The following is a 26,907-nucleotide window of genomic DNA, read 5'->3' as shown; positions in this document are numbered from 1 at the left end:
TAAATACTTTTTCACTGCTTTATAGGTTGAGAAAATATTTTGCACAATGCAAACAAATCCCCTAAAACAGCCACTATTATCAGCACTGATGCACGTTCGTCTCACTATAAGATACTGTTTGCTTTATTATGTACTCATTAATAATTTGAGGTGGTTAAAGGTTTTGTAGAAAAGGTAGCTATAAACTTGTGTGCAGATCATTTGATCTAGATTCTGCACATTCTGTACATACCCCCAAAATTAAACAAATAGAATAAAACCATTTGACAATGGAAATATTTACTCAGTTTGACTTTTAATGTATAAGCAACCGATGAATAATTGTGCTTAAAGTTACATTTAAAATTTCTGGCACTAGTTCACGTTTATCAGCCTGGAAATGGTTACAGAACTAATAATTAGTTGCTACCCTCAGCTTTCTCGTACTATTTATTCTAAGAAGTTTAAAGAAAAATTCCAATAGTCCGAATTAAGATTTTTCCCCAAACAAAAACTGAAAATCTGCTACAGTAATGTTCAACATCATTGCCAATTTATACTTCATAAAATTAGTTGCCATTTTTTGTACACTATCTATTTGTAAATATGAATAAATGGTAAAAGGTGCATCATTGTTTATTGCAAATACTGTAACAGCTGTTGAATCACAGATTCTGGGTGTGAATATGTGAAACAAATTGTACTAGAAATGCACTCGGAGAGTGCAGACCTTTAGTCGAATCATTTGTCGTACCTTCTATGAAAAGTTTGGTAAAGTCTGTACAACGTTTTAGTCTTTCTGAGACTAAAACGTTGTACAGACTTAGTCATTCTGAAAACAGACAGGCAGACAAACCAATGGTAAAAACATAATACCCTTTGGCGGAGGTAAAAAAAAACAAAAAACCATAAAGTTGTCTCAGATGCAAAGAAATAAAAATTAAAAAGGCTAACTGGATTTCTGTTTAACTTGAATTGCAGAGAATTAAAGCAACTACATAAACTGTCAGTACTTGGGAGGTTAATATAAAACAAATCTTTTAGTAGTAGTCCCTAGCAAATTAATGTATAGCATCACATAAGCCCATTTATGTGGGCTTATGTGATGTGTGCAACTATTCCAATAATCAACATGTTGTCAACAATACAACTATTCTGCTATTTTTTATTATTGTTATTTTCACAAATCAACCTTCCTTTAGAAACCTAACACACTTAAACATGGCTTGCCAACATCCTTCCAAATTCATCGTCATATGCATCTTGTTTAATGAGCTGGCATGCTTTTCTGTAAATTCATTGAAAAGCAATGCTTTAAAACCCTCCAATGTGGCCCCAGCTACAAATGGCACCTGCAACATAAGTGGCTTTTTCTTTGTGCTGTAGATAGATCTTTGTGTACTGCCTCCTGTCTGTATACCCATTTTTCTATTCACCTTTCCGTCACTCATGTTATGCACTGCTGTTTTTACTGTTCCACTCTGAAAAAAAACAACAACAAAAGAAATAAAGCAAAGGGTTAATAATCTTCACATGCAAAAGCTCTAGGCTGGGCATGTCCAGTGGGTGCTCATGGAGCTGTCTTACAGGTTTTCATTATTCTCTGGGACAGCTGACTAGGGTGACTGGAGTTCAACAAAACTCTGTTAATCTGCTATCAATGAAAATCAGTTGTACAGAAGCAGTAAAACGTCTAAAACCAGTAGGGCAGCAGCCCCCGAGGACCTACTTTGGACATGCCTGCTAAGCTCTTATCTTTGTTTTTCTTAATAGTCTTTTTACCTTCAAGTATCGCTTGACTTTTTCCTTTTCTTCTTTCATCTATACTCCTGTCATCTTGCCATCTGTTGGCATTTCCACCCCTGGGTTGATTCAAACGTCAGACGCCTTTGCGACTCCTGCTCCTTCCACTGAGGCCACCGCTGCAGCAGAGGGTGGGGCTGCTGCTTCATCTGCCCCAGCCACTAACTCTGGAGCTGGTGGGTGACAACAAATCAGAGTATCTGGATCTGCTTGAGTGTGAATGTGCCAAAGCTGGTGTATAACTTAATCTGTTTCATTAATGAAGTTTCCATATTTAAGGTTTTCTCAGTGTTTTAATAGGACTGTAATGGTTTTATTTATTTTTTTACAATAACATGCTTTATAAAACCCTTGAAGATATCAACATGCTTTATGGTTCTTGGCAAGAATACCTACACTTAATGATTAAACTAAGCTCTTAATATCCTTGCAAAGTCTGGTGCATTTCTGGTAAATGCTCACAAAAAGCACAGTTGGAAGATATTTAATATAAAGCCAAAAGTATATTTGTTAAGGTTGAAAGATAAACTTTGACTCAAAATATTAATGCGTTTTGACCTTTTTTGCTGATGGTATTACTAAATGATTAAAAATGCAATATTTCTTACAGAGCATCAGCATCACCCTTTAACCATTCTCTATAATTGTTTTTGTGTGTGTGTGTATATATACAATTTTTAAGTTAATAACTATTTTTGCTTCTGAGAAGTCATTTTGGAACAGAAGAATTTAGGTATTGCAAACTTTGCTTTGTCGTTATGTAGGCAAAGTAATCATATCGGCTCACGTATACTGCACGTATGTCTAAAGTATTTTTTACATCTTTTTTGATGGAGAATCTGAACCTAGCTGGATGTAAATAGTAGTTCTAGCATCACTTTTACAGAAAATGCTGGTGTGGATGTGAAACCTTTCTTTTTTTACTTGTGGCTCATATCTAAGAAAATACTTGAAGGAGTAATGAAATTGTTTGGCATCCACTGGCTAGTTAAAATAGTTGTCTCTAATGTAGACTGAACATGGTTTTTGGGTGTGTTGGTGTGCAGAGGTATGTGTGTTTGGTCTCCTGAATTTTAAAGACATTGCTTTTTCCTTATTATCTAGAAACAGAAACACAAATGCATTTTACTTCAGGTTCTTGACATATTGCTCCTCTTGAACAGATAACAAAAAGGTAACTTTTCAGGAAATCGAAACATCTTGTTTCTAAAAGTTAATTGTAAGCTTTAATAAAAACTATTTCCGTATTGAAACTTCTCAAAGTAAATATTTCTGTAAAGTTCCAGATAGATTGATTTGTGTGTTTTTATTTTTACATTAAAACAAAAATGACGAACAATTGAGGAATAAAGATTGACATAGTTATATATTCCTCATCAAGGACAACCATTTGGCATGTCTAGCTTTACAGTTTGGTGGTTCCTTTTTTATGTGCTACTATCGCAGTTACCATTTGGTTTGTATTTTTTCCAATTCCTTTTAGCTCTAAATATTCCCATTGCCAGCTGGAGTGTGTTAGATTTCTCCATATTTTCTTTTCCTCTTATTCCTTTCATGGTTCTTTTTACCCTATAGGTTTTTGGGAACTACACACTTTTCTTCATGAGTGTCAGAAAGCAGCACAATGAATGTGAAAGTTCTACAAACTTTAAAGCATTATTGGTTAGATATGGATTTAAACGAGTTTGGTGTGACCTTTATCACCACCTTAAACTGCCTTAATATTTCAGCCAGAGTCAGTGCCCTATAAATCATCTGTTTTGTTTTGAAATCATTGTCTAACATTGCCTCTTCCTCTCCATATGTTGAATTCCTTAATCCCCAAAGACCCTTTTGCCCCGTCAGACGACAATACCAACGCTGCATCTTCAGAACTAGATCTTTTTGGGATGATGACAGTGGAGAACAGTAGCTCACTGGACGTCTGTTTTAGCTCTATGGAGACTCAGCCCTCCCCTTCCCCATCCCCCTCACCGCTCTTCACTTCCACATCCACCACCATCACCACCACTGCCACCATTTCAGGCTCCGACATCACCAGCCCTGCGACTGACCTCTTTGGTGGTAAACTTGAGGCATATGATTGGTTTTGTGTTTAACACCTTCCTTATCTCACTGAACTGATACAGCTCTGATAAATCTCCCCTCCACTGCCTGGTAATCCCTTACAGTTTATGGCTGTTTTCTGCATTCAGTTCCAATGAAAAGTTTAGATACACTCAGAAGTTGCATTAATTTCATATCAAATTGAAGTCTTTTTAGAATGGAACAATCATAGCATACACAATTAAATTCATTACCTGTGTGGGCTAGTATTAAAGGAATAGTACACCCAAAACATGATTAGCCTTCATTTTCTACTCACCCCCATGCTGAACAACACTCTGGAGTACTTTTTTGATATCTCAAATGCATCTGGAGATCTGGGAGGCTTCTTGCTGTCTGCTGACATTCAAATAATGGAGGTCTATGGCGCCCGAGGTAGAAAGGTCCATAAAAGTCCACAAAAACGTGTCAATATTCCTCCATACTGCTCGTCCAATGTATTCCAAGTGTCCTGAGTGGGTAGCGTCCATAATTTACTCGAAACAAAGTCATTTAGAATGTTTTTAGAGCATAACCAGTAATGTATAGGATTTCCTAAAAGCGCGTTCACTAGCCTACGGAAACCGCGGCAGACCAAACCAGATGAAAGTGCGCATTCAGCGTCTGCTCTGCCGATAATGCAAGCGTAGAAGAAGAAATGTGCTGTTTACCTGTGCAAAGAAAGAAACAACGAAAGAAAAATGTCTGAGGACTTCAGGGTTGAGGAAGAGCATGAGTTCTTTGCCGAGCTGAATGCGCACTTTCATCTGGTTTGGTCTGCCGCGGTTTCCGTAGAGTCGTGAACGCGCTTTTAGGAAATCCTATACACTACTGTTTATGCTCTAAAAACATTTTAAATGACTTTGTTTCGAGTAAATTATGGATGCTACCCACTCAGGACACTTGGAATACATTTGACGAGCAGTATGGAGGAATATTGACACGTTTTTTGTGGACTTTTATGGACCTTTCTGCCTCCGGCGCCATAGACCTCCATTATTTGAATGTCAGCAGACAGCAAGAAGCCTCCCAGATCTCCAGATGCATTTGAGATATCAAAAAAGTACTCCAGAGTGTTGTTCAGCATGGGGGTGAGTAGATCATGTTTTGGGTGTATTATTCCTTTAAGCCAATGAAAATTTTTTTGAATCGACCTTTCTTCATCATAAGAAAGGTCAGCATGAAAAAGGCATCTAAGAAGCATGAAAAAGGTGTCATTATGGTTGGTATAACGTTCAAAGCCTTAAACGGACTGCTTCAAACATTCTTCTGTCGTAGCAAAAAAGCTACTCCTTCGTCTTCGAATATAACTTTTTGGCCAAACAAAAAACTGCAAACTAAAGTAAGGCAGTTTGGCTTCTTGGTTTGTCACCTTCTCAGCCCATGTGGACTTTTAACTTGTTTACCTCTGGACACTGAAATGGTATTCAAGTCATGACAGGTTTGAATATTGGGAGGGTGGTTGGCAGACCCTGGATATTCAATTAGTCTCCGATCCAAACTAAAAAGCTCTGAGTTGAGTTTGTTTAATATGCCTAAAAGCATATTAAAATGATCAATACATTTAAAGTTTCTATATCATATAATTTTTTTTTAAAAGAGTATTTTACTCTAAAAAAATTAAGTGCACCAAAATGTGTATGAAATTCAAGCAGACGATGAGTGTCTTTTAACTGTTCATTGTCACTGTATGTTTGTTACTTTGCTTTTTATGAGCCTCATCAACAGGTTTAGAATAAAAAAGTATTTTTTTCTTTTTTGTCTTGGTATGCATGCCCTCATAGATATTTTTGACGCCATGCCAAACTCAAGCCTCTCAAAAACGGATCCCTTGCCCAGCACTGACTTGTTTTCTGCAGGTACCCTCCTGCATCGAAGTTTGCAATCTTGCGTGCATCTTCCTGTTCTCCAATATCTTCATGCTGTGTTTGCTTTCAGATTTGTCCTTGGCTTTCATTAGGGAAAAGGCTATTTTGCCATCTTATAGATTGGATAAAAGCTATTGAGCTGTTTAAAGCATTTACTTTTGTTTCTTACCTAATTTCCGATTCGAGCATGTACTTCTTGCCCTAAAGGTGCTGCTAATGCATCATAATAAATGACAGTGATTGCTCTGAGTGCATTTGTGCAACTGCGTGTTGGGGTCTAAACATCATCTCCACCTTGCCTTCTCTAGCCGATTTGTTCAGCCCCCCTGCTCCTATCCTCTCCTCTGCACCACCCAAAATTGACACAGGAGGCATCATGAGCTTGTTTGGTGGTGGGTAACGCAGATGACTGTCTGCCCTCAATCTGTCTCCATGGTTCTTGAAAACAACATCAAAGAAGATAAGGGTGTAAAGTGAAATCCTGTTTTATTTATTCTAGTATGGTTACAGCTGCAGAATTTGCATCTATTGCCTGTACTTATGCTTCTGCTTTGAATGGGGGTCATAAGTATAGTTTATTTTGTACTACTTGCACAGCTTGGCTGACTAAGGATTCAGGACTTGGACTGATCAGTTACAAACACATACACACACACACACACACACACACACACACACACACACACACACACACACACACACACACACACACACACACACACACACATATATATATATATATACTAATTACATGAAAAAGGAGTTAAGATTGTTACTTGGATGAGTGTGAGTTCTGATTTGTTTTGCATAATTTTTGACTTCAACTGTTTTGTCTGATATTAGCAGCTTTGAAGCAGGAGGCTGATTATTACCCTTGTTTGCCCTCATGCTGCGTTGGAAATGGCTGAACGTTTTGTTGTGGGGCATGCCACAATGGGGTCATGTTTTTGATGACCTGCAACAGAGTCCACAGGAGGGGATGCCCCAGCTGCTGCTGCACCAGCTCCTGCTCCTGCCGCCGCTGCTCCAAGTTCAGAGCTCATGTCAGGTAAATCGTCATGTGTTATGCACCAACCTACATGTGCATTTTTAGCCATGCAGAGTTGCAATTATTTCACTCTTTCTTATGCCTAAAGCATAAGACAACTGCAATTTCAGCTTAGATTTTAACCAGTTATCTTCCTTTACCATGGAGAGAGAGTTCTGTTTTAGATGTCTCTGAGACCCACTTTTTCTGTGAGTGTGCGAGTGTGCTTTCATGTGTTTTTCCTCCCTTTATCTGCAAGTATTTGTCTCATTTTTGCATGATGTCTCATCATGTGGAGTTTAATGCCCCACATTAAGTAGGAACATTATATACCGGTATCAGAAGTTTTGTAGTGGTGTCAATCTTTAAAACTACATGCTTTATAGTGTTATTCTCTGATTCCTTTAACTTTAATAATAATTTAAGTGACAATCTACCAGTATCTCTTTTATAAAAAAAATCCCCTTATATTTCAGTGTTCAATTTAAAAGGGTATCCATATATTTAGATAAATTTTGTCATTATTAAGTATACGTACAGTGCCTGTTAAATGTTCAGCAAGGCCAACAAAATGCTTTAGAACAGTGCAGATTTATTCATATTAATCACCCAGTCAAAGCCCAGAGTCTGATTCTATGACATGATTTGAAAACTGATGATAACATTAAAGAAGAGTAGACCAACGTTTTAGTCTGATTGTGTAAAAGTGCTAAAGACTGTGACTTTTTAATAATACATTACATGTTTATGCTGTATAGAAAGTTGGAATGTCTTTCATTTAAATGATCATAAAACAATCTAGCTCTATATTTGCACTGACTCCAAAATGCTTTATTAATTTCTCCAGAAACCAAATTCCAATTTCTTACCAATGGAGACTTGTCCATCAGGAATTGTAATTTCTATGTAGAATATCTGCTTAAAGCACCTTTCTGAGAGAGTTGTTTGTAACAGAAAAAGACACGGCACTGACACATGTCCCTTAAGCTGCGAACAAAACTTTTACTCTAGAGTAAATATCAAGACAGTTCACTTTATCATCTATGAACTCTTTAATGATTGTTTAGATATATTTTCATAATGGGAGCATGTGCAAAGTTCAAGTGGTGGGGTACTTTTTTAGGGCACCATTGCACACCACTGAGTCGGTTGCTGGAGACAGATTGGATTATTTCCGTTAATGTGACCACGTAAACTTTTTTTTTCTCTTTCATCAAATTCACAATCATCTCCCACTGTTCCTATATATCTAAGGTCTGCTATACTGCTGCTCTATGGCCTAACCTCTTATCTTTTTCCATTCTGTACAATCTCTTTATCATGCGCTATTTAAAAAGCTTAATATGTCCTTCTTACTTTGGCATATCTGCTTTTTTTGCTATCCTGTCTTTTCCCTACACTTCTCCCCTGCTCTCTTGCTCCATCTGGCTCTTGGGCTGGCTCATTTCTTGCTTCCTGCCATTTGATTGGGTGAGTTGCCTTGCTCTTTAATACGCTAAATTCCCACAGTGCACTGCATTGCAGTGGCACAGCCACACTGCACTGTTCCCTCCACCAACAGATGCTGGATGATGACAAAGACTGTCTGTGTCAAACAACAGCAATATACATCACATGTGTTTGTTTTTCTTTGAAGTTAGAATCAAATCATATATATATATATATATATATAAAAGCATATCTAATTAAAATGTTTTCCTTTATTTAATTGTATATAAATCTGACATTTACACTCTTAATGTTATTTCCTTCCTTATTATAAAGAAACTCTTTGTCCTCATCTGAATTCTGTATTGTTTGCTATCACAGTAGTATTGATCATCCCCACTGCTCTGTTGTCATGGAGATATCTTTTGGTCGTCATAGTAATCTCCAGTAATAAAGAAATGTGCTACAGAATTGCCGTGTAGTGTGAGAATAGCTCACACAGGATGCTAATATTTCCCTTAATCTCCCATCCTGCCCCTTCCTTTCTTCTACTCCCTCCCTCCTGTAGTATTTGATGGGCTAGGCGACATAATGAAGCCCACTGTGACCCCTCAGGCGGGTGATGTTGACACCTCTATGGCTAACATGGCAAGTAGTAAGTAGTAATAAGTGCAGACTCCAACACTGAATAATGATAAATGTGTATGTTTAAAAAAAATGGCTTGTTATACCCTCCCGGCGTCAAACAACATAGCAATAACCAAGAAGACACAAACAGCAGAGTTTATTATTCCCCAAAATAGTGCTTTACAGACATTGCATACTGAGTCTTTCAAGACTGCTTGACAAGCTATTTTGGAAAAGCAACTAGTTTGCACAGTCCATCTGTCACAAATGTGCCTGTACAACAAATACTGAGATTGAAAAACAGCAGAATGCAATTACTTTTATTTAATCTAATCATAAGAAGAACAGGACATGTATCAAAGTACTTTGATTTCTATTAATTTGCTTTTAGTTGTTCCAAATTTTAAATTCCGAACTAATCAGGATACATTAGAACACCTAACCAATTTGAACCCCTATTTTGTATCTCCTTGTTGCCATTTTGTCTCTACATACTTGTCTCTTTCATATGTGTAAACAAATCATCTATTATCCATGTTGTTGAACTGTGTATTCAATTGTTACTATAACTAGCACTTTTTGGTGACCAATTTTCGATAAAGAAATTAATAAAAATGCTTAGATGTATAGCTGAAAGCTTATAACTCTTCATTATTATATGAAAATGTTTCAATTTGGAACCTGTTTCTACTCAGTATAGTTCTAGTTCCAATTTGGGCCAATTAACTATTTTGAAATATACAGTAATATACTATTATTCAACCACTAGAACTCGCAGTTACTTCCTGTGGTTAAAAGTAACTGGAGTCACATAACCATATTTTCTAACGATTTACTTTTAATAGATTGTAAAACATTCTTTCAAATTATCAGTGTTACTAACACACGGTTGGTGGTAGACAGCCCCCTTTTATACTCAATTAGGCTGGCTAATGACTGAACCATAAAATTATAAATCAGTCAGTGGAAAAAATGAGCCGCACTATACATGCTAACATTTCACACAACTCATTGTTGTTAAGACAAACAAAAAGGTTTAAAAAGAAACATTAAAATTGCTTTAGGCTGCTTCAAATTTCTTTATATTTTATATCAAAGAGAGATTTATTTAATCTTCTAACTACGGTAATCTGATCTTTTATGTTCAACAAAGTGTAACTACTGTACTGAATAGTACCTGAATGTTAAGTCCTTATGCAAAATGTAAATATTTCTGTACAACGACAGACATGCAGATGAACAAACAACAGCCTGATTGACTTTTTTTTTTTTAAAGTTATGATTGAGAGGGCCAGGATGGTGGAGATCTGTAGAAAAGCCAATAGAAATAGGGCCAAAGGTGTGATTTTAATTTATAATAACATACCAATATTAAGGAAATTTTTTTATGAATTAAAAGCTCTAGACATATAGTAAAATTCTGATTGATGGGAAACAAGACTAAAAGTTTTTGTACTATGTTGTATGATTTTCCATTATTGCAGTGAAACAGTGATTTTGCAGAACCTTTCTCTCTTTCTCTCTCCTCCTTAAAGACCTCACAATGGGAACTGCAGCGGCTCCTCAGGTAGCTCCCCCTAGTTGGGGTGCACCCATGGTAAATGTTGTCTGTGTCTTATAGCATGGAGTGGACCCGCATGGCAGACAGGGCACATCAGAAGCAGCAATCTCAAAGCGTTGCCTTCATTTGGTTCTCCAGTATCCAGGTGTTAACCATCGGGTGTTTAAATAGGGGATGCAGGATTCAGGATGGAATGTATCATACAGATTTTGACAACCAATGCTGCTATTTTACCATCCACCATAACAAATCCAGGAAGATTTAATTTTTACTTTGCATTAGCTTTATTTAATACCTGGAGTTTGTACTGGAGAGTGATGAAGAGACATATGATATGGCTAAATTACAGCTTCTTATTCTTTTCAATAAATATCTTAAGCCTTTTTTGAATTCACTCCATATAGTTCAGCTCACTTACTTTTTTGGAAATTTGTACTTACCCCTCATTATGCATGTTTCAGTAAAGAGTAGAACTTTACAGCTGGAGTAAGGTTTTTTTTTTGCGGGCTTGTCTTTGTTTTTGTGTGCCATACTGTTTTGTCTGTCTTCAGCACCACTTTTGGATGATGCTGATTTCACTACAGGTGCTGGTCATAAAATTAGAATATCATGAAAAAGTAGATTGATTTCAGTAATTCCATTTAAAAAGTGAAACTTGTATATTATATTCATACATTACATACAAACTCATATATTTCAGATGTTTATTTTGTTTAATTTTGATGATTACAAATGACAACAAATGAAAATCTCAAATTCATCATATCAGAAAATTAGAATATTACTGAAGACCAATAAAAACAAAGGATTTATAGAAATGTTGGCCAACTGAAAAGTATGAACATGAAAAGTATGAGCATGTACAGCACTCAGTATTTAGTTGGGCCTCCTTTGGCCTGTATTACTGCAGCAATGCGGCGTGGCATGGAGTCGATCAGTCTGTGGCACTGCTCAGGTGTTATGATAGCCCAGGTTGCTCTAATAGTGGCTTTTAGCTCTTCTGAATTGTTGGGTCTGGTGTATTGCATCTTCTTCTTCACAATACCCCATAGATTTTCTATGGGGTTAAGGTCAGGAGAGTTTGTTTGCCAATTAAGAACAGGGATACCATGGTCCTTCAACCAGGTACTGGTAGCTTTGGCACTGTGTGCAGGTGCCAAGTCCTGTTGGAAAATGAAATCTGCATCTCCAAAAAGTTGGTCAGCTGCAGGAAGCATGAAGTGCTCTAAAACTTCCTGGTATGTGGCTGCGTTGACCCTGGACCTCAGAAAACACAATGGACCAACACCAGCAGATGACATGGCACCCCAAACCATCACTGACTGTGGAAACTTTACACTGGACTTCAAGCAACGTGGATGAAGTGCCTCTCTTCTTTTCCTCCAGACTCTGGGACCTTGATTTCCAAAGGAAATGCAAAATTTACTTTCATCAGAGAACATGACTTTGGACCACTCACCAGCAGTCCAGTCCTGTTTCTCTTTAGCCCAGGCAAGACGCTTCTGACGCTGTCTGTGGTTCAAGAGTGGCTTGACACAAGGAATGCGACAGCAGAAACCCATGTCTTTCATACGTCTGTGTGTGGTGGTTCTTGAAGCACTCACTCCAGCTGCAGTCCACTCTTTGTGAATCTCCCCCACATTTTTGAATGGGTTTTGTTTCACAATCCTCTCCAGGGTGCGGTTATCTCTCTTGCTTGTACACTTTTTTCGACCACATCTTTTCCTTCCCTTCGCCTCTCTATTAATGTGCTTGGACACTGAGCTCTGTGAACAGCCAGCCTCTTTAGCGATGACCTTTTGTGTCTTGCCCTCCTTGTGCAAGGTGTCGATGGTCGTCTTTTGGACAACTGTCAAGTCAGCAGTCTTCCCCATGATTGTGTAGCCTATAGAACTAGACTGAAAGACCATTTAAAGGCTTTTGCAGGTGGTTTCAGTTAATTAGCTGATTAGAGTGTGGCACCAGGGGCCATCAATTTTGAACCTTTTCACAATATTCTAATTTTCTGATATGATGAATTTGAGATTTTCATTTGTTGTCATTTGTAATCATCAAAATTAAACAAAATAAACATCTGAAATATATGAGTTTGTATGTAATGTATGAATATAATATACAAGTTTCACTTTTTAAATGGAATTACTGAAATCAATCTACTTTTTCATGATATTCTAATTTTATGACCAGCACCTGTAGAAAGCATCAGCACTTTCTCTTCCTACCCTTATGTGTGTTGGTTTTGCGGCATCTCTCATTTATTTTATAATATGGTAATATCCAAACTCCTCGTGTCCGTCCCCTTCCCACCACACCTTTAGAACATTCCCATGGGTCCTGGTCCTTATATGGGGACTTACCCCAGCTTCATCATGGTAAGATGACCCCTCCTGTCCAGTCCAGTAATGTCCCATTTGAACATTATCGGATATTGATGGACAATCAGCTACTTAGGTGTCCCTCCCTCTGGCATCAGATGCCAGACAATAAATCTAATTTATGTTTCCTCCCTCCGTGTGTCTCTATATAAGGCTGGGGCTCCAGTTGCCGGAGCACCAATGATGCCCATGGCTAGACCAGGCTTTCCTGCCACAGGAGCGGCCCCTGGAGCACCGGTAACAAGCTCCTAAGTGGGCTACTAATTGCAAACATGCAAAAAAAGGGTGAATGCTAAAATCGAATGTGCTTGCAGATGTCTCCTGGAATGGCCCAAAGCCCAAGAAAGCCCCCACCACCCAGGAATGCTCTGGATGACCTGAATATCAAGGACTTTATGTAGACTGCCTGACCCATAAACCCCAAGGTGGGTCTGCTCAATTTTAATTAATTAAATCTCTGCATTGTTTACTACAATTTGTTGTTTGTGGTATAAATTTGTCGCAAATTATTACAAATCATAAATCACCCAAATGTAATGACAACAGTCAAAAGTTGTTATATAAACATGGTTGTGTAACTGTCCTGATTTGTATTTTTTTTTATCTTCAACCACTGAAGGTTTGTCATTGTGTCTGGAGCTCTGTGGATATGGATGTCTGTACCCGTCCCAGCCTCTTCTTCAGCCAGCCAGCCAGCTATCATCTCTTCTATCGTTCCCCTCTAACCTTCCACCAGCTTTGACTGAAAACCCACCCTCGTTATCTAATGTTGTAGCACAACTGTGAATATGAACCCTAGATACAGAAAATCAGTTATGTTTCAATGTGTGTGAGTGTGTGTGTATTTCAGTGTTAACCTTTACTTAATATACTATGGAAAGATAAATGACCAAAAAAAAAAAAAAAAAATCAATAAATGTGTATTTAGATTCATTCAGCATATCGGCTGACCTGGAATGGTGGACGTGTGTTGGATTCTTTTGGCACCACCAAGGACTGTGTTTGAAGTTAATGTGGACTTTGTTCAGTGTAGCTTCACTTGCCAGCCCCTCAGTCACTCCCCCCTGATGTCCAAACCAGTACTGAGCAATGTTTTGTGTCATTATTAACTTGTACCCATATTAACTCGGGGATTGATCCCCCCACTTTCCAACATCATGCTTTTGTAAAACTATAACAAAATAAACAAAAGCACCAGGACTGAATTCACCCGTTCACCCAGACTTTTAATTGAGCAGATCAGATTTCTGTTTTACTTTCAGTTTCCTTTGTTGTGACATTGTATGAAACATGCAAAAAAGTGAACTGTTCAAATTGACATATGCATTTTAGACTACTTTAAATGACAGATTTTGCATATTTTCAGTAACCTTTGTTGTTAAAAATGGCATACATAGTATATATATTTTTAGTTACTTTAAATAAATAAAAAACTGCAAGTTTGGTTAAATCTCCCCAAATTTTTTTGTTCACAACTCTCTAAGAAGAGATGCGGTGAATAAAGCTTTTTCTGTGGTGCCCCTGCTGGTGTGAAGTGGTACTGAATTAGTGCATGCAAATGGGCAATCTGGGTTGCAATTTAAAAATCTCAGTGACCTTAATTTTTTTTCTTGGTTTTGAGAGAAGTGAAAGGTTAAATAGAGGATAAAGTTTGCTCTTTTTGGGTCATTTCTGGTGCAACAGAAGTCAGTACATTTGCTCATGTGCAGCCTCTGGGTCCTAAAGGCTTACTGTAAAACAGTCAGGTGTTCACTGGATGTTTCTGTGTTACTTAATTTAAAAAAAAAGATGACTGTATTTTACTCCATCGTGGCATTAAGTGGTATTAAACTGTTGAAAGAAAAATAAAGAATAATATGGCATATTGAAAAGATTGTGGATAAATAGTGTTTGTTTGGTATATGAAGGCTGTTTTTTTCATTCTTTTTGTTTTTTATGACGAATGGTATCGTCCACTCTCCCAACATGCATGTAGTCTGAATTAGATGCAATAAAAGACAAATACCACATCTAAACCAACTTTGTTGTTATCCATTTCTTGCTTGGCTGTTAGTTTTACATATTTACAAGTGTTAGCTTTGTTTTGCAACAATAAAAGTATGGCACAGGTGCAGACAATGAAAAAGTTCCCAAAAATTGACCTTCAAATTCTCACAAAAAAATAGAAAAATAAATAATCAAGTAATCAAAATAACTGAAAAAGTTATGGACAGATTGTGCTGAAAATTTCAGATGTGTGCCTCAAGCCAAAGAACAAGCCATTACATTTTGGTGGGAATCCAGGTTGTAATCTGGATAAAGGAATTTTTTAAAGGTTTCTTAGAAATTATTTGGTGGGAAAAGCAGTCCCCCCTTAAACCAGAAGGAGGCAGCGGTGACTATTGACAGCTTTGTATCGGCTCAACAGAGCCCACAAATATTATACTGATGCATAAGAAACGGGAGCCAAGCCTTGCTCAAAGTCTCAATCTGCTGACAAAGAAGAAAGCAGAGTGAATGAAGAAGGTGAGAGAAGAACAGACACCAGAGGCTGCAGATTGTGGCTTACTTGTAAACCTATGAAAGGGTTTTAAAGACATTTTGTACCAAAGGTGTATCTCATGCCAAGGAGAAATTCATTAACATATAACGATCCAGATCATGTGTGAGTTTAAAGGAATAGTACACCCAAAACATGATTAGCCTTCATTTTCTACTCACCCCCATGCTGAACAACACTCTGGAGTACTTTTTTGATATCTCAAATGCATCTGGAGATCTGGGAGGCTTCTTGCTGTCTGCTGACATTCAAATAATGGAGGTCTATGGTGACCGAGACAGAAAGGTCCATAAAAGTCCACAAAAAACGTGTCAATATTCCTCCATACTGCTCTTCCAATGTATTCCAAGTGTCCTGAGTGGGTAGCATCCAGAATTTACTCGAAACGAAGTCATTTAGAATGTTTTTAGAGCATAAACAGTAGTGTATAGGATTTCCTGAAAGCGCGCACATGCGCGTTCACGACGCTACGGAAGCCGGCAGACCAAACCAGCGCATTCAGCTCGGCAAAGAACTCATGCTCTTCCTCAACACTGAAGTCCTCAGACATTCTTATTTCGTTGTTTCTTTCTTTGCACAGGTAAACAGCACATTTCTTCTTCTACGCTTGCATTATTGGCAGAGCAGACGCTGAATGCGCACTTTCATCTGGTTTGGTCTGCCGGCTTCCGTAGCGTCGTGAGCGCGCATGTGCGCGCTTTCAGGAAATCCTATACACTACTGTTTATGCTCTAAAAACATTCTAAATGACTTCGTTTCGAGTAAATTCTGGATGCTACACACTCAGGACACTTGGAACACATTGGACGAGCAATATGGAGGAATATTGACACGTTTTTTGTGGACTTTTATGGACCTTTCTGTCTCGGTCACCATAGACCTCCATTATTTGAATGTCAGCAGACAGCAAGAAGCCTCCCAGATCTCCAGATGCATTTGAGATATCAAAAAAATACTCCAGAGTGTTGTTCAGCATGGGGGGGAGTAGAAAATGAAGGCTAATCATGTTTTGGGTGTACTATTCCTTTAAGATGGTAGGTGTATGGGGCAAAATTTGCTGCTTGTCAGAGGTCTACGGTCTCAGATTGCTTTTCTAGTTCCTGTACTCTTTATTAAAGGCTGAATCTTCAATCATTAATATCAATAAATTATTGATTGGCATTAAATGGAAAAAAGACTGCAAAAGCTGCAGTGTTATAGAGCAGAAGAAGAAAAAATATCAGTTCACTGCCATATTAGCAGAGGTGTCAATTAACGAAGTACAAATACTTTGTTACTGTACTTAAATACACTTTTTAGGTATCTATACCTATGTAATTGGATGAGTCATATAGCCCAACACTCATTGGTTAGCTAAAGGAAATCATCAGAAGCAAGCAGGTGTTCTTCAAACTGTAAACGTGAATTGTCTATGCCATGCTACAATGTTGGATTCAGAAAAAGATGTAGAAATGTCTGAAAGGTAGGACACAGGTGAGAGCTTATCGGTAGATGGAGACAGAGACCAACAAGACCTCCCTCATCCTTGGCCCTATCTCAAAGAATTTTCCTAAATAGTCAGAAAATTTAGCTTTCAATTCATATAGTGGCATCTGGCTGTTTTTTTTTTTAAGGTTACTTAATACTTTTATACATTGAGTAGTTTTTGGAGAACATACTTTTTCATTTTTACTTAAGTAATGAGGTCAAGTTGATACTTCAACTTTTACCAGAGTGTTTTTAAACTTCAGTATCTATACTTCTAAGTAACAAATGTGTGTACTTTTGACACCACTGCGTATTAGCAAGGCTAATTTATTTATAAAGCATTTGCATCTACAAGCACTGCTGTGGCAACCTAATGGAAAATAAAGAGAAGTCCAGTGGGTCAGTCTGCTGGCAGCTTTTTTTCACCCCACACCAGGGCAGATGTCCCTGTGGTCTCAGTCATCTCCATGACCAACAGCAAGCTTCATGGGTGAAAACACTTAAGCAAGTTCCAAAAACCACTGCAGTCAGAGCTCCTCATCTTAAGGACTCCACTCCCCAGTCAGGACCTGTTGGAGTTTCTCCTCACTCAGATCCGTTTAGTGTTTCACCACAGTTTGCTACACTTTATGAGCACACTCTGTGCCATCCAAAGAGCCCTGTACCTCAGGCAGGATCAAGTGATGAAACAGAAAACTGCAAGAGCTCCAAGGTTGTTAACACCTCAAAGGCCCCACTGTTAGAGCTCCAAGGTTGTGAAACCTCGGCAGGCGCTCCTGCCTGTGCAGTGCTTCAGTGCTGGTTCCTTGTGGATTGTTAGTTGCTTCCTCGTGTCTGGCTTTGCATGTGAGTTTCCCCCTGATATTTGCTGGGTGTTTTTGTTCTCAGTATTTTTGTGTTTTGTATGTTTGCCTCGGTTTGCATTAAATCTACAAGAACTCATTTCTGCCTCACTCCCCTCTGCTGTAGTGTCCTCAAGCAACCTCACCCCCCTCGTTGACAGGATCTTGGGAGTTTCTTGGAGAGAGTTTTGCAGAAATTGTAGCTGAGAGTCTAACAGCAAAACAAAACTGCATGCTCCTACACAAATGATCATGGTTATTACCAGTATGGACTTTGGTCCCCAATGTCCAAAATTAATACCATGGCTTAAGGCCCATAACATATTTAAAAAAGTTAAAATTAAAGTCTGTCACACACACACAACACATAAAATATTTAAGTGATTAAATGATTTGGACTGAACAGTTATGTGGTTTCAAAAGACAACAGTAAAAAAAGGTCTACTTTTTGCCAGGGGCATAAAGATGAGACTCTGGAGGACTTAACAAAAGTAATGCAGTCTGATTTAGCCAAGATAAGCCCATGATGGGTGCATCATAGAAAGAAAACGGGTAAGTGAAGTGATGCACTCGTCATGCCTGTTATCTACTGTACAAGCCTGTGGGGGCAGTGCAACCATCTGGTGTCCCTGCAGTGTTCCCTGTAGTGTGTCAGGTCAATATTCAGTAATAGTAACCAAAAGGATTATGTCAGCTAACTATTTAAATGTACTGAATGACCAGTTTATTCTGTCAGTAGTGATTTTCTTCCCTAATGCATATTTTAAGAGCACAGTTCCAGCATTTATCAGGCTCAAAGTTTTAAAGTGGTTCAAGGAGAATCAGGCATAATTTTTTTATTGACCACCACTGAGTCCAATTCAAGTTATTTATATTGTGCCAATTAACAACACATGTCATCTCAAGGCACTTTACGGAGACAATTCAACCAGATTATACAGTCAAAGTGATTCAAAATTTTATATCTAAGTAAGACCTGTTGATTGCATTGAGTCATTGACTTGAAGACAATACCTCACACCGCTTGTAGTGACACTGGAGAGAACCTTCCCTTTTAACAAGAACAATCCTCCAGCAGACCAGGGTCAGTGTGTGAGGTCATCTGCCAAAGCCAGTTGGGGTTCGAGGAGACAGAAGCAGGCATACAGAAAGAAGCAGAAATACAATAGGCTCCACAGGTGCCCAATCAAGGAAACACACAGCCAGGCAGATGAGCTCCAAGCCAGCTCCCATGTCAGAGGATGAAAGAGAGCACATCCAGTTAGTCACAGTCAGAGAAACAGGACTACAATGAAAAACAGGTAAAGCTCCAACATCCACAAACAAAGATTTTGATGGCAGCAGGACAGCCAATATTTATAACATTAGAGATTGACCTAACAATTTCTGCAGAATGGGAGAATAGAGACAGAATGAAGCAGAATGATGAAAAAGGGTCCCTATGTCCTCCGGCAGTTTAAAACTATAGTAGCATAACTATAGAGATAGCTCAGGATAAGCTGAGCACCTCTTACTATAAGCTTTATCCATGTGAACGCCATTAATAATCCTTGAATATGCTGAAAAAGGCTATGTAAGGTGGCCAGAATCTTCTACCATCAACACAAGTTCTTTAAAATTAAATGCAAAACCTAATACAATGAAATCTTGTGCCATTACAAAAGCTTATTAAAACAAAGCAACAGCAAATACATCCCAAAATAATTTTTAATGCATGTGGCCTGTTTTTGGCGATTTTTTTGTTTCTTACTAAGAAAGGTAGTGAAATTTGGTGTTTTTTTTTTTTTTTATAGACATTTTTGTGTAAATCCAATGTCATGCTAAGTTTTGAGGGCAAGGCCTTATATAACACTTTGTAGAAAAATACATGTGATGAAACATATATTAAAAGTTATAGTTGCATTAGAGCAAGACATCAATTCAATTCAATTCAATTCAGTTTATTTATATAGCGCCAAATTCACAACACATGTCATCTCAAGGCACTTTACAGTTCAACCAGATCATACAGTCAAATTGATACAAAGTTTTCTATCTAAGGAAAACCAGTTGATTGCATTGACTCATTGACTCAAATACAATCCCTCACACTAAGCATGCTTGTAGCGACAGTGGAGAGGAAAAACTCCCTTTTAACAGGAAGAAACCTCCAGCAGAACCAGGCTCAGTGTGAGCGGCCATCTGCCAAGGCCGACTGGGGTTCAAGGAGACAGAAGCAGAGATACAAGCAGCTGTAAAAGGCGGCCCCGTCCAGGAAACACACAGCCAGGCAGACGAGCTCCAAGGCAGCTCCCATTCCAGAGGACGAAGAGAGCACATCCACCCAGCCACGGCCAGAGAAACAGGACCACACCTGAAGACAGGCCGATCTCCAACATCTACAAACAAGGGTGTTGATGGAAGCAGCACAGCTGATGTTTCTTTCCTGGATGACGTCACAGCCAAACAGGAACAGACGAGGCAAAGCTACTCTGAGGAAAAGCAGAGAGAGCAGAAGGTTAGAGATTGAACAAACAGATTCTGCAGAATAGGAGAACACGAGAGAGAATGAAGCAGAATGATGAAATGGGGGTCCCTATGTCCTCCAAAAGTCTAAGCCTATAGCAGCATAAATATAGAGAGAGAGCTCAGGATAACCTGAGCCACCCTAACTATAAGCTTTATCAAAAAGGAAAGTTTTAAGCCTAGTCTTAAAAGTAGACAGAGTGTCTGCCTCACGGACTAAAACTGCTAGTTGGTTCCACAGGAGAGGAGCCTGATAACTAAAAGATCTGCCTCCCATTCTACTTTTATAAATTCTAGGAACCACTAGTAAACCTGCAGATTGAGAGCGAAGTGCTCTGTTAGGAACATAAGGAACAATCAGATCTCTGATATAAGATGGAGCTTGGCCATTTAAGGCTTTATATGTGAGAAGGAGGATTTTAAATTCTATTCTTGATTTAACAGGAAGCCAATGAAGAGAAGCCAGGATAGGAGAGATATGATCTCTCTTTTTAATTTTCATCAGAACTCTGGCTGCAGCATTTTGGATCAGCTGAAGGCTTTTAACTACAGTTTGTGGACTTCCTGATAGTAAAGAATTACAATAGTCCAGCCTTGAAGTAACAAATGCATGGACTAGTTTCTCAGCATCACCCCTGGACAGGAGATTTCTAATTTTTGCAATGTTCCTCAGATGAAAGAAGGAAATTCTAGAAACCTCTTTGATCTGGGATTTAAATGACAGGTCCTGATCAAAAATAACACCAAGATTTTTTACTTTATTATCTGAAATCAGTTTAATCCCATCCAAATGAAGTGACTGGCTAATCAGCTTCTTTTTCAGAGACTCTGGTCCAAAGACTATAACTTCGGTTTTGTCTGCATTCAGAAGCAGAAAGTTAAGAGTCATCCAGGTTTTTATGTCTTCAAGACATGCTTGTAATCTATGTAATGGGTTAGCTTCATCTGGATTTATAGACAGATATAGCTGGGTATCATCAGCATAACAGTGGAAATTAATCCCATGCTGTCTAATAACTCTACCAATTGGGAGCATGTATAAAGTAAAGAGAATTGGTCCTAGCACTGATCCCTGTGGTACTCCACAGGTAACCTTTGAGTGTGTTGAAGATCTATCATTAACATAAACAAACTGAATTCGATCAGATAGATAGGATTTAAACCAGTCTAGTGCTGTTCCTTTAATTCCAACAAAATATTCAAGTCTTTCTAAAAGAATATTATGGTCAACTGTATCAAATGCAGCACTAAGATCCAACAGGACGAGCACAGATACAAGTCCATTATCTGAGGCCATGAGAATATCATTAGTGACTTTCACCAGAGCTGTTTCAGTGCTATGATGAGCTCTAAAGCCAGACTGAAACTCTTCAAAAAGTTCATTATGGTGTAAGTGGTCGCAAACTTGTTTGGCAACTACTTTCTCAAGAATGTTGGATAAGAAAGGAAGATTGGATATAGGTCTATAATTAACCAAGTCATCTGGGTCAAGAGACGGTTTCTTAAGCAGAGGTTTAATTACAGCAACCTTAAAAGCTTTAGGTACATATCCCTGTAACAGAGATAGATTAATCACATCTAAAATGGAGGAGGAGATCAAAGGGAATACCTCCCTAAATAACCTGGTTGGAACTGGATCTAACATACAAGTTGAAGGCCTAGATGAATACAATAATTTTGCTAATTCAGAAAGTTCAACTGGATCAAAGCAGTCTAAACCCGGTTCAGATTCCATGACTACCTCAGGTACAATCGTGGATAGAGGAGTGCTTATGATCTTATTTTTAATAAGATCAATCTTATTTATAAAGAATCCCATAAAATCATTGCTGTTAAGAGCAGGTGGAATGGACGGTTCAACAGAGCTATGGCTCTGGGTGAGTTTGGCAACTGTATTAAAAAGAAATCTAGGATTATTCTTATTCTCCTCTATTAATGAGGAGAAGTATGCTGCTCTTGCTTTACAAAGGGTCCTCTTATACAGCAGTAAACAATTTTTCCAGACTAGGAAGGACTCCTACAGTCCTGTGGAGCGATATTTTCTCTCCAGTTTCCTAGCATTTTGCTTCAAAGTACGCAGCTCTGCATTAAACCAAGGAGCAAGCTTTCTATTTTTAACGGTTTTCATTTTCAAAGGAGCTGCGTTGTCTAAGGCAGTACGCAGAGAACTAGCAACCCCATCAACAAAATCATCAACCTGTGAAGGGGAATAAGCTATACTTTTGCACTCTGCAGCACTGCTCAGCGACACAGAGGAGAGAGAAAGTGAAGCCGATTCTTTAAAATTTATAACTGCACTATCTGATAAAGAGGACAGGGTTGTGAGGAAATACTGTTATTTCTTCACATTCTATGCCGTATGTCAGCACAAGATCCAAAGTATGAAGATGAGAATGTGTGGGACTATTCACATTTTGAACAAAGCCAATAGTGTCTAAGATAGCATTAAAGGCTGCTCTTAAGCTATCGCCTTCAATGTCAGCATGGATGTTAAAATCTCCCACTATGATGACCCTGTCAGTATTTAATACCAAATCAGAAAGGAACTCTGAAAACTCATCTAAAAATTCAGAGTAAGGACCTGGCGGACGATACAAAGTTACAAAAAGAAGAGGTTTTCTTGCCTTGAAATTTGGATGAGGGAAATTAAGGGTTAAATGTTCAAAAGAGTTGTAGGTATTAACTGTTTTGGGAGTAATCAGTAAGTCAGACTGGAAGATTGTTGCTACTCCTCCTCCTCGCCCAGAACTTCTGGGTATGTGAAAATTTAAATAGCTGAAGGAGTTGCCTCGTTTATGCTCACATAATCCTCTTGCTGCAGCCAGGTTTCTGTAAGGCAAAACAAGTCAATGTGATTATCACAAATCAAGTCATTAACTAGCAGACTTTTAGAGGAAAGCGATCTTATGTTAAACAGACCGCATTTAATTGTTTTAACTTTTTCCCCACTTGGAGTTATTTTGATTTTAATTAGATTATCATGATTTACTCCTTTGGGAATCTTTGCTAATTTATTAGATTTTGGTCGTGGGCAAGACACTGTCTGGATGGAGTAAAGAGTGGGTAACAGTAGAGAAGCTGCAGAGATGTGTGTTAAACTACAACTCTGCTTCCTGGTCTGCACCCTGGGTGGTCAGGGTTTTGGAGGACTAATAAATGTGGCCAGATTCCTAGAAAGAAGAGCTGCACCACCCAAAGTGGGATGGATGCCGTCTCTCCGAATCAGACCAGGCTTCATCAAATAAACATCAAATAAAATGTTACATCGAGATAGTATACAGATTGCAACAGCAGATACACCCACACCGGAAAAATACATATATTTTTAGCCTTCACAGGAAAACATATATATGATTAATGTAGTTTGACAGGGTTCCTAAACTGAAAAACTTTGTTCTCTCTTAAAAAGCAGCCCCTCATTATATTATTTTATAGTTTGTTTCCTGTTCTTGGCCTCACTTTTTAAGTAAATCAGTAAATAGCAGATTAATTTGTCAAATGTACAAAATAAAGAAGAAATATGATATGAAAATAGATCATGGGAATTCAGGATGCAAAATATGATAGCTGATTACACAAAAGCATTTTGTGGAGAACTATCCTCTCTTCATTTGCATCAGGATATGAGCTGCTTTATGAGTGCATTTTGCTTCTGTGACTTTCAGAGAACCATTTGCTCAGAGCACATTGTTCCAGCACGACTCATCATGGATGCATCCAATTTCACTGGGCTTATTTCTAATGTCTCTGATGTTTCTGATCTACCTCAATCGCCTTGGAACCTACAGATTCTGTTCCCCGCACTTGTGTTGTCTCTCTGTTTTCTACTCGGAGTTCCTGGAAACATCACAGTGATTATTCTCAAGCCTAACTGGAGGAATTTGTCAAGTCTTAGCCAGAGTTTGATCCTGAATCTGGCCATTTCGGACCTTCTCTGTCTCTTGACACTTCCGCTTTGGATTTACTCATATCTCTTTGGCTGGCCATTTGACCTGATTACTTGTAAACTTGTGTCATACCTTGTTTACTGCAGCATTTATGGTAGCCTGCTGACTGTGACTGGATTGAGCATACATCGCTACCTTGTTGTTGTGCGTCAGAGAAGATGCCATCAGGTACAAAGGAGGATGCTGCTGTTTATGCTCTGGCTGGTTTCCATCATCCTTTCCATCCCTGCTTTGATGGTTCGAAATCTGCGAACAAATCAGCACTGGATTAGTTGTGAAGCACATTATTCTTCTGCCTTCCAGCAGGTGGCTGTTCTCCTTGCAGAGACTGTGTTTGGATTTGTTTCCATTTCCCTTGTGGCATTGTCATGTGTTTTCCTTTACAGAAGAGTTCATCAGACTGCCTTTTTCAACCATTCACAGACAACAAAACTTTTAAGCAGTATCATTGTCAGTTTTTTTGTTCTGTGGGCTCCATATCATATCATAAATGTAATGGGAGTGGCAGCTGTATGTCTAAAGAATGATGCCTTGTTAAAGTTGTTTAGAAAGCTCATAAATATTTACAAAGCAGTGACATTTATAAATAGCTGTCTGAATCCACTCCTGTATGCTTTCACATCTAGAAAGATGAGCATGTTTTGCAAAACAATTAAGCAGTTGCAGCACAAAATTAGAAATAAACAACCACAGATTAGTGTAATTGCAGAGCCATAATGATATTAATATATTTCAATTTTTTTCTGTAAGTAAAAAAGACTAAATTCTTCATATGTAATGTAATATTTTTGCAAACTATGCTGCACAGCAACAGATAGAATACTTTAAAACAGGATGTAGAGGATTTGTATTTATTTAATCTTTAATTAAGAGTCATGGAGGTTTGAATTAGCTTTTTCCATAGATTAAAAAATCTTTATCAAATTGCTATTTTCAATACTCTGATGTATTTGTTTTCTGATAGGTATTGAAAAGAAATTTATTGGAATTTGAAAGCCCTGGTCATTAATGTACCCCTTGAAGCTTTAGCATTGCATGCATGTTGTGGATCTGACAGCTCTCAGTTAAAATCACAAGCTTGTACAGGACATTGTCACATTTATGGTCCTTTTTAATATATTGCCTTTTTGATCTCAAAGTTATTTGACTGTCCATATTTAAAACTTTAACTATGTCTTATTCGGCAAAGTTCTCTCTGCTTTCTACTTGGAGCTCCTGGAAACACTTCAGTGATTCTTCTCAAGCCTAACAGGCAGAATAAGTCATGCTTGATGTTAAATCTGACCATCTCTGACCCTCTCTGTCTGCTGACCCTGGATTCATTCATTCATTACTCTCATACTGGACATTCACCCTCGTGACTTGAACATTTCTAGCATACCTTGTGTAGTGCGGCATTAATGCTCCTTACTGTTAATGAATTGACCATCCTGTTCTATCTTGTTGTGATGTGCCAGAGAGGGCAAACTTGAATATAAAAGAGATATGCAAAAAATTAGGAGTGGATTAGTTCTACCTTCCAGCAGGGGCTGCTCTGGTTAGTTCACTCACAAAAACAGTTTTAAGCAGTATCATTCAGTTTATTTGTTCTCTGGGCTCCAAATAATAAGATAAATGTAATGGGAGCGGTAGCTGTATGTTTAAAGAATGACCATCTGTTAAGTTTATGTGGGAAGACTTGTGGTAGTTTTGGGGGATTGACATTTGTAAATAGTTGTCAAAATCAACTATTGCATGCCTTTAACTCTAGAAAAATGTGCAGCGTTTGCAAAAAAAGCTAATGTGTTGTAGCAGAAGTTTAGAAATTATGAAACAGAGATCAATCCAGAATCATAATGGTAATAATGATACATGTTGACAAGCAAAAACAAGCATTTCATCTATTGGTGAAAGAATATTTGTGTACCCTACTATTTACAGAATGAAATATAATTTTCTTTAGAGGAGCTTGTAAAGGATTTGGGTTTAAGCACTTGTTGAATTAAAAATCATGGTGGCTCAGATGAGCTTCATCTACACAGGAAAGATCTTTGTGAAAATTATGTTCTTGTTGTGAATGTATTTTAAGTTATCAAAAAAACATATGGGATTTTCTTTAAACAAAACCTCTTTTAAAACATGCAAATGTGCCTTGTATCGTAATTTTTCCACCTGGACAAACTATTGCTATGTATTTCAATAAGAGACTAAATAAAGCATTTATTACTGTATTTAACTGATTCATTTTACATCATTTTACTAATACGTCATCTGCCTGTGTTCTCATAATTTTCAATCTTTTGCTTTTCATTTTCATCACACTGACCACATAATGACTAGGCAAAGCTATTTTTTCCTGAGAACCCAAACCCTTACTCAGAGTGGCCTACAGTGCTCTAACATGCTTTCAAATATGTTCCCTTTTTGCATTTACATTTCTGTCAAACATGGAAATTTTAACTTCCCATTTCCCTGCAGGTAATTCAGTGTCAGTTCTACTTCCAGCTTAGAGTACATGTTGGTTTGAATGAGGTGCACAGACTAAAGGCATTGAGTTCTTTGAAGGTAGAATAATTGATTGTTTCATAGAGAAAGAAATTATTTGTCAAATAATTTTTGTTTTGTGATGAAGTTTTTTTTTAAAATCAGTTATAAAGTGGTATGTTACAGCACTTATATAAGCTTCATACTCCCAAAGTTTTCCAGACAGCTCTAATTGTATCAAGTTATTTTTTTCTTTGTTATTATATTGGGGAAACAGAAAAATATCAACTGTTTATACCGAATTTCTGAGCATTTATTTATTCAAACAACTTTTTCTAGCTATTTCAGGTGCTCAGGATGCAAGTTATGCAAGTGGTGAAGCATGGTAGTG

The 26,907-nt window shown here is 38.0% G+C and overlaps 2 protein-coding genes across 23 annotated transcripts in view; both read left to right on the top strand.

Moving 5' to 3' along the window:
* Positions 1-13,686, top strand: part of LOC119777572 (clathrin coat assembly protein AP180-like) — a 43,786-nt gene extending 30,100 nt beyond the window's left edge. For 3 of the 22 annotated variants that reach the window (XM_038276482.1, XM_038276481.1, XM_038276492.1), the window contains 10 exons: positions 1,863-1,958; positions 3,610-3,846; positions 5,652-5,726; positions 6,044-6,127; positions 6,700-6,783; positions 8,759-8,845; positions 10,353-10,414; positions 12,907-12,990; positions 13,068-13,178; positions 13,373-13,686. In XM_038276482.1, the coding sequence (XP_038132410.1) occupies positions 1,863-1,958; positions 3,610-3,846; positions 5,652-5,726; positions 6,044-6,127; positions 6,700-6,783; positions 8,759-8,845; positions 10,353-10,414; positions 12,907-12,990; positions 13,068-13,154 (896 nt within the window). In that variant the 3' untranslated portion in view covers positions 13,155-13,178; positions 13,373-13,686. The remainder of the gene's footprint in view (positions 1-1,862; positions 1,959-3,609; positions 3,847-5,651; positions 5,727-6,043; positions 6,128-6,699; positions 6,784-8,758; positions 8,846-10,352; positions 10,415-12,906; positions 12,991-13,067; positions 13,179-13,372) is intronic. The other 19 variants (XM_038276497.1, XM_038276503.1, XM_038276483.1 and 16 more) reach the window with 18 other exon arrangements.
* A 10,127-nt stretch (positions 13,687-23,813) lies between these two features.
* LOC119777605 (leukotriene B4 receptor 1-like) lies at positions 23,814-24,770 on the top strand. The gene has a single exon (XM_038276556.1). It carries the CDS (start codon positions 23,814-23,816, stop codon positions 24,768-24,770), a length of 957 nt encoding a protein of 318 aa, XP_038132484.1.
* Positions 24,771-26,907: the final 2,137 nt, after the last annotated feature.

Source organism: Cyprinodon tularosa, unplaced genomic scaffold (genome assembly GCF_016077235.1).
Source record: "Cyprinodon tularosa strain WSP-4 unplaced genomic scaffold, ASM1607723v1 ctg125, whole genome shotgun sequence".
Taxonomy (NCBI): domain Eukaryota; kingdom Metazoa; phylum Chordata; class Actinopteri; order Cyprinodontiformes; family Cyprinodontidae; genus Cyprinodon; species Cyprinodon tularosa.
Note: the sequence above shows the minus strand (reverse complement) of the source record. Positions and strands in the feature narration are given on the sequence as shown.

What these genes read in the sequence shown, in the direction of transcription:
- LOC119777605 (XM_038276556.1), top strand. Translation starts at nt 23,814, where the DNA reads ATGGATGCATCCAATTTCACTGGGCTTATTTCTAATGTCTCTGATGTT.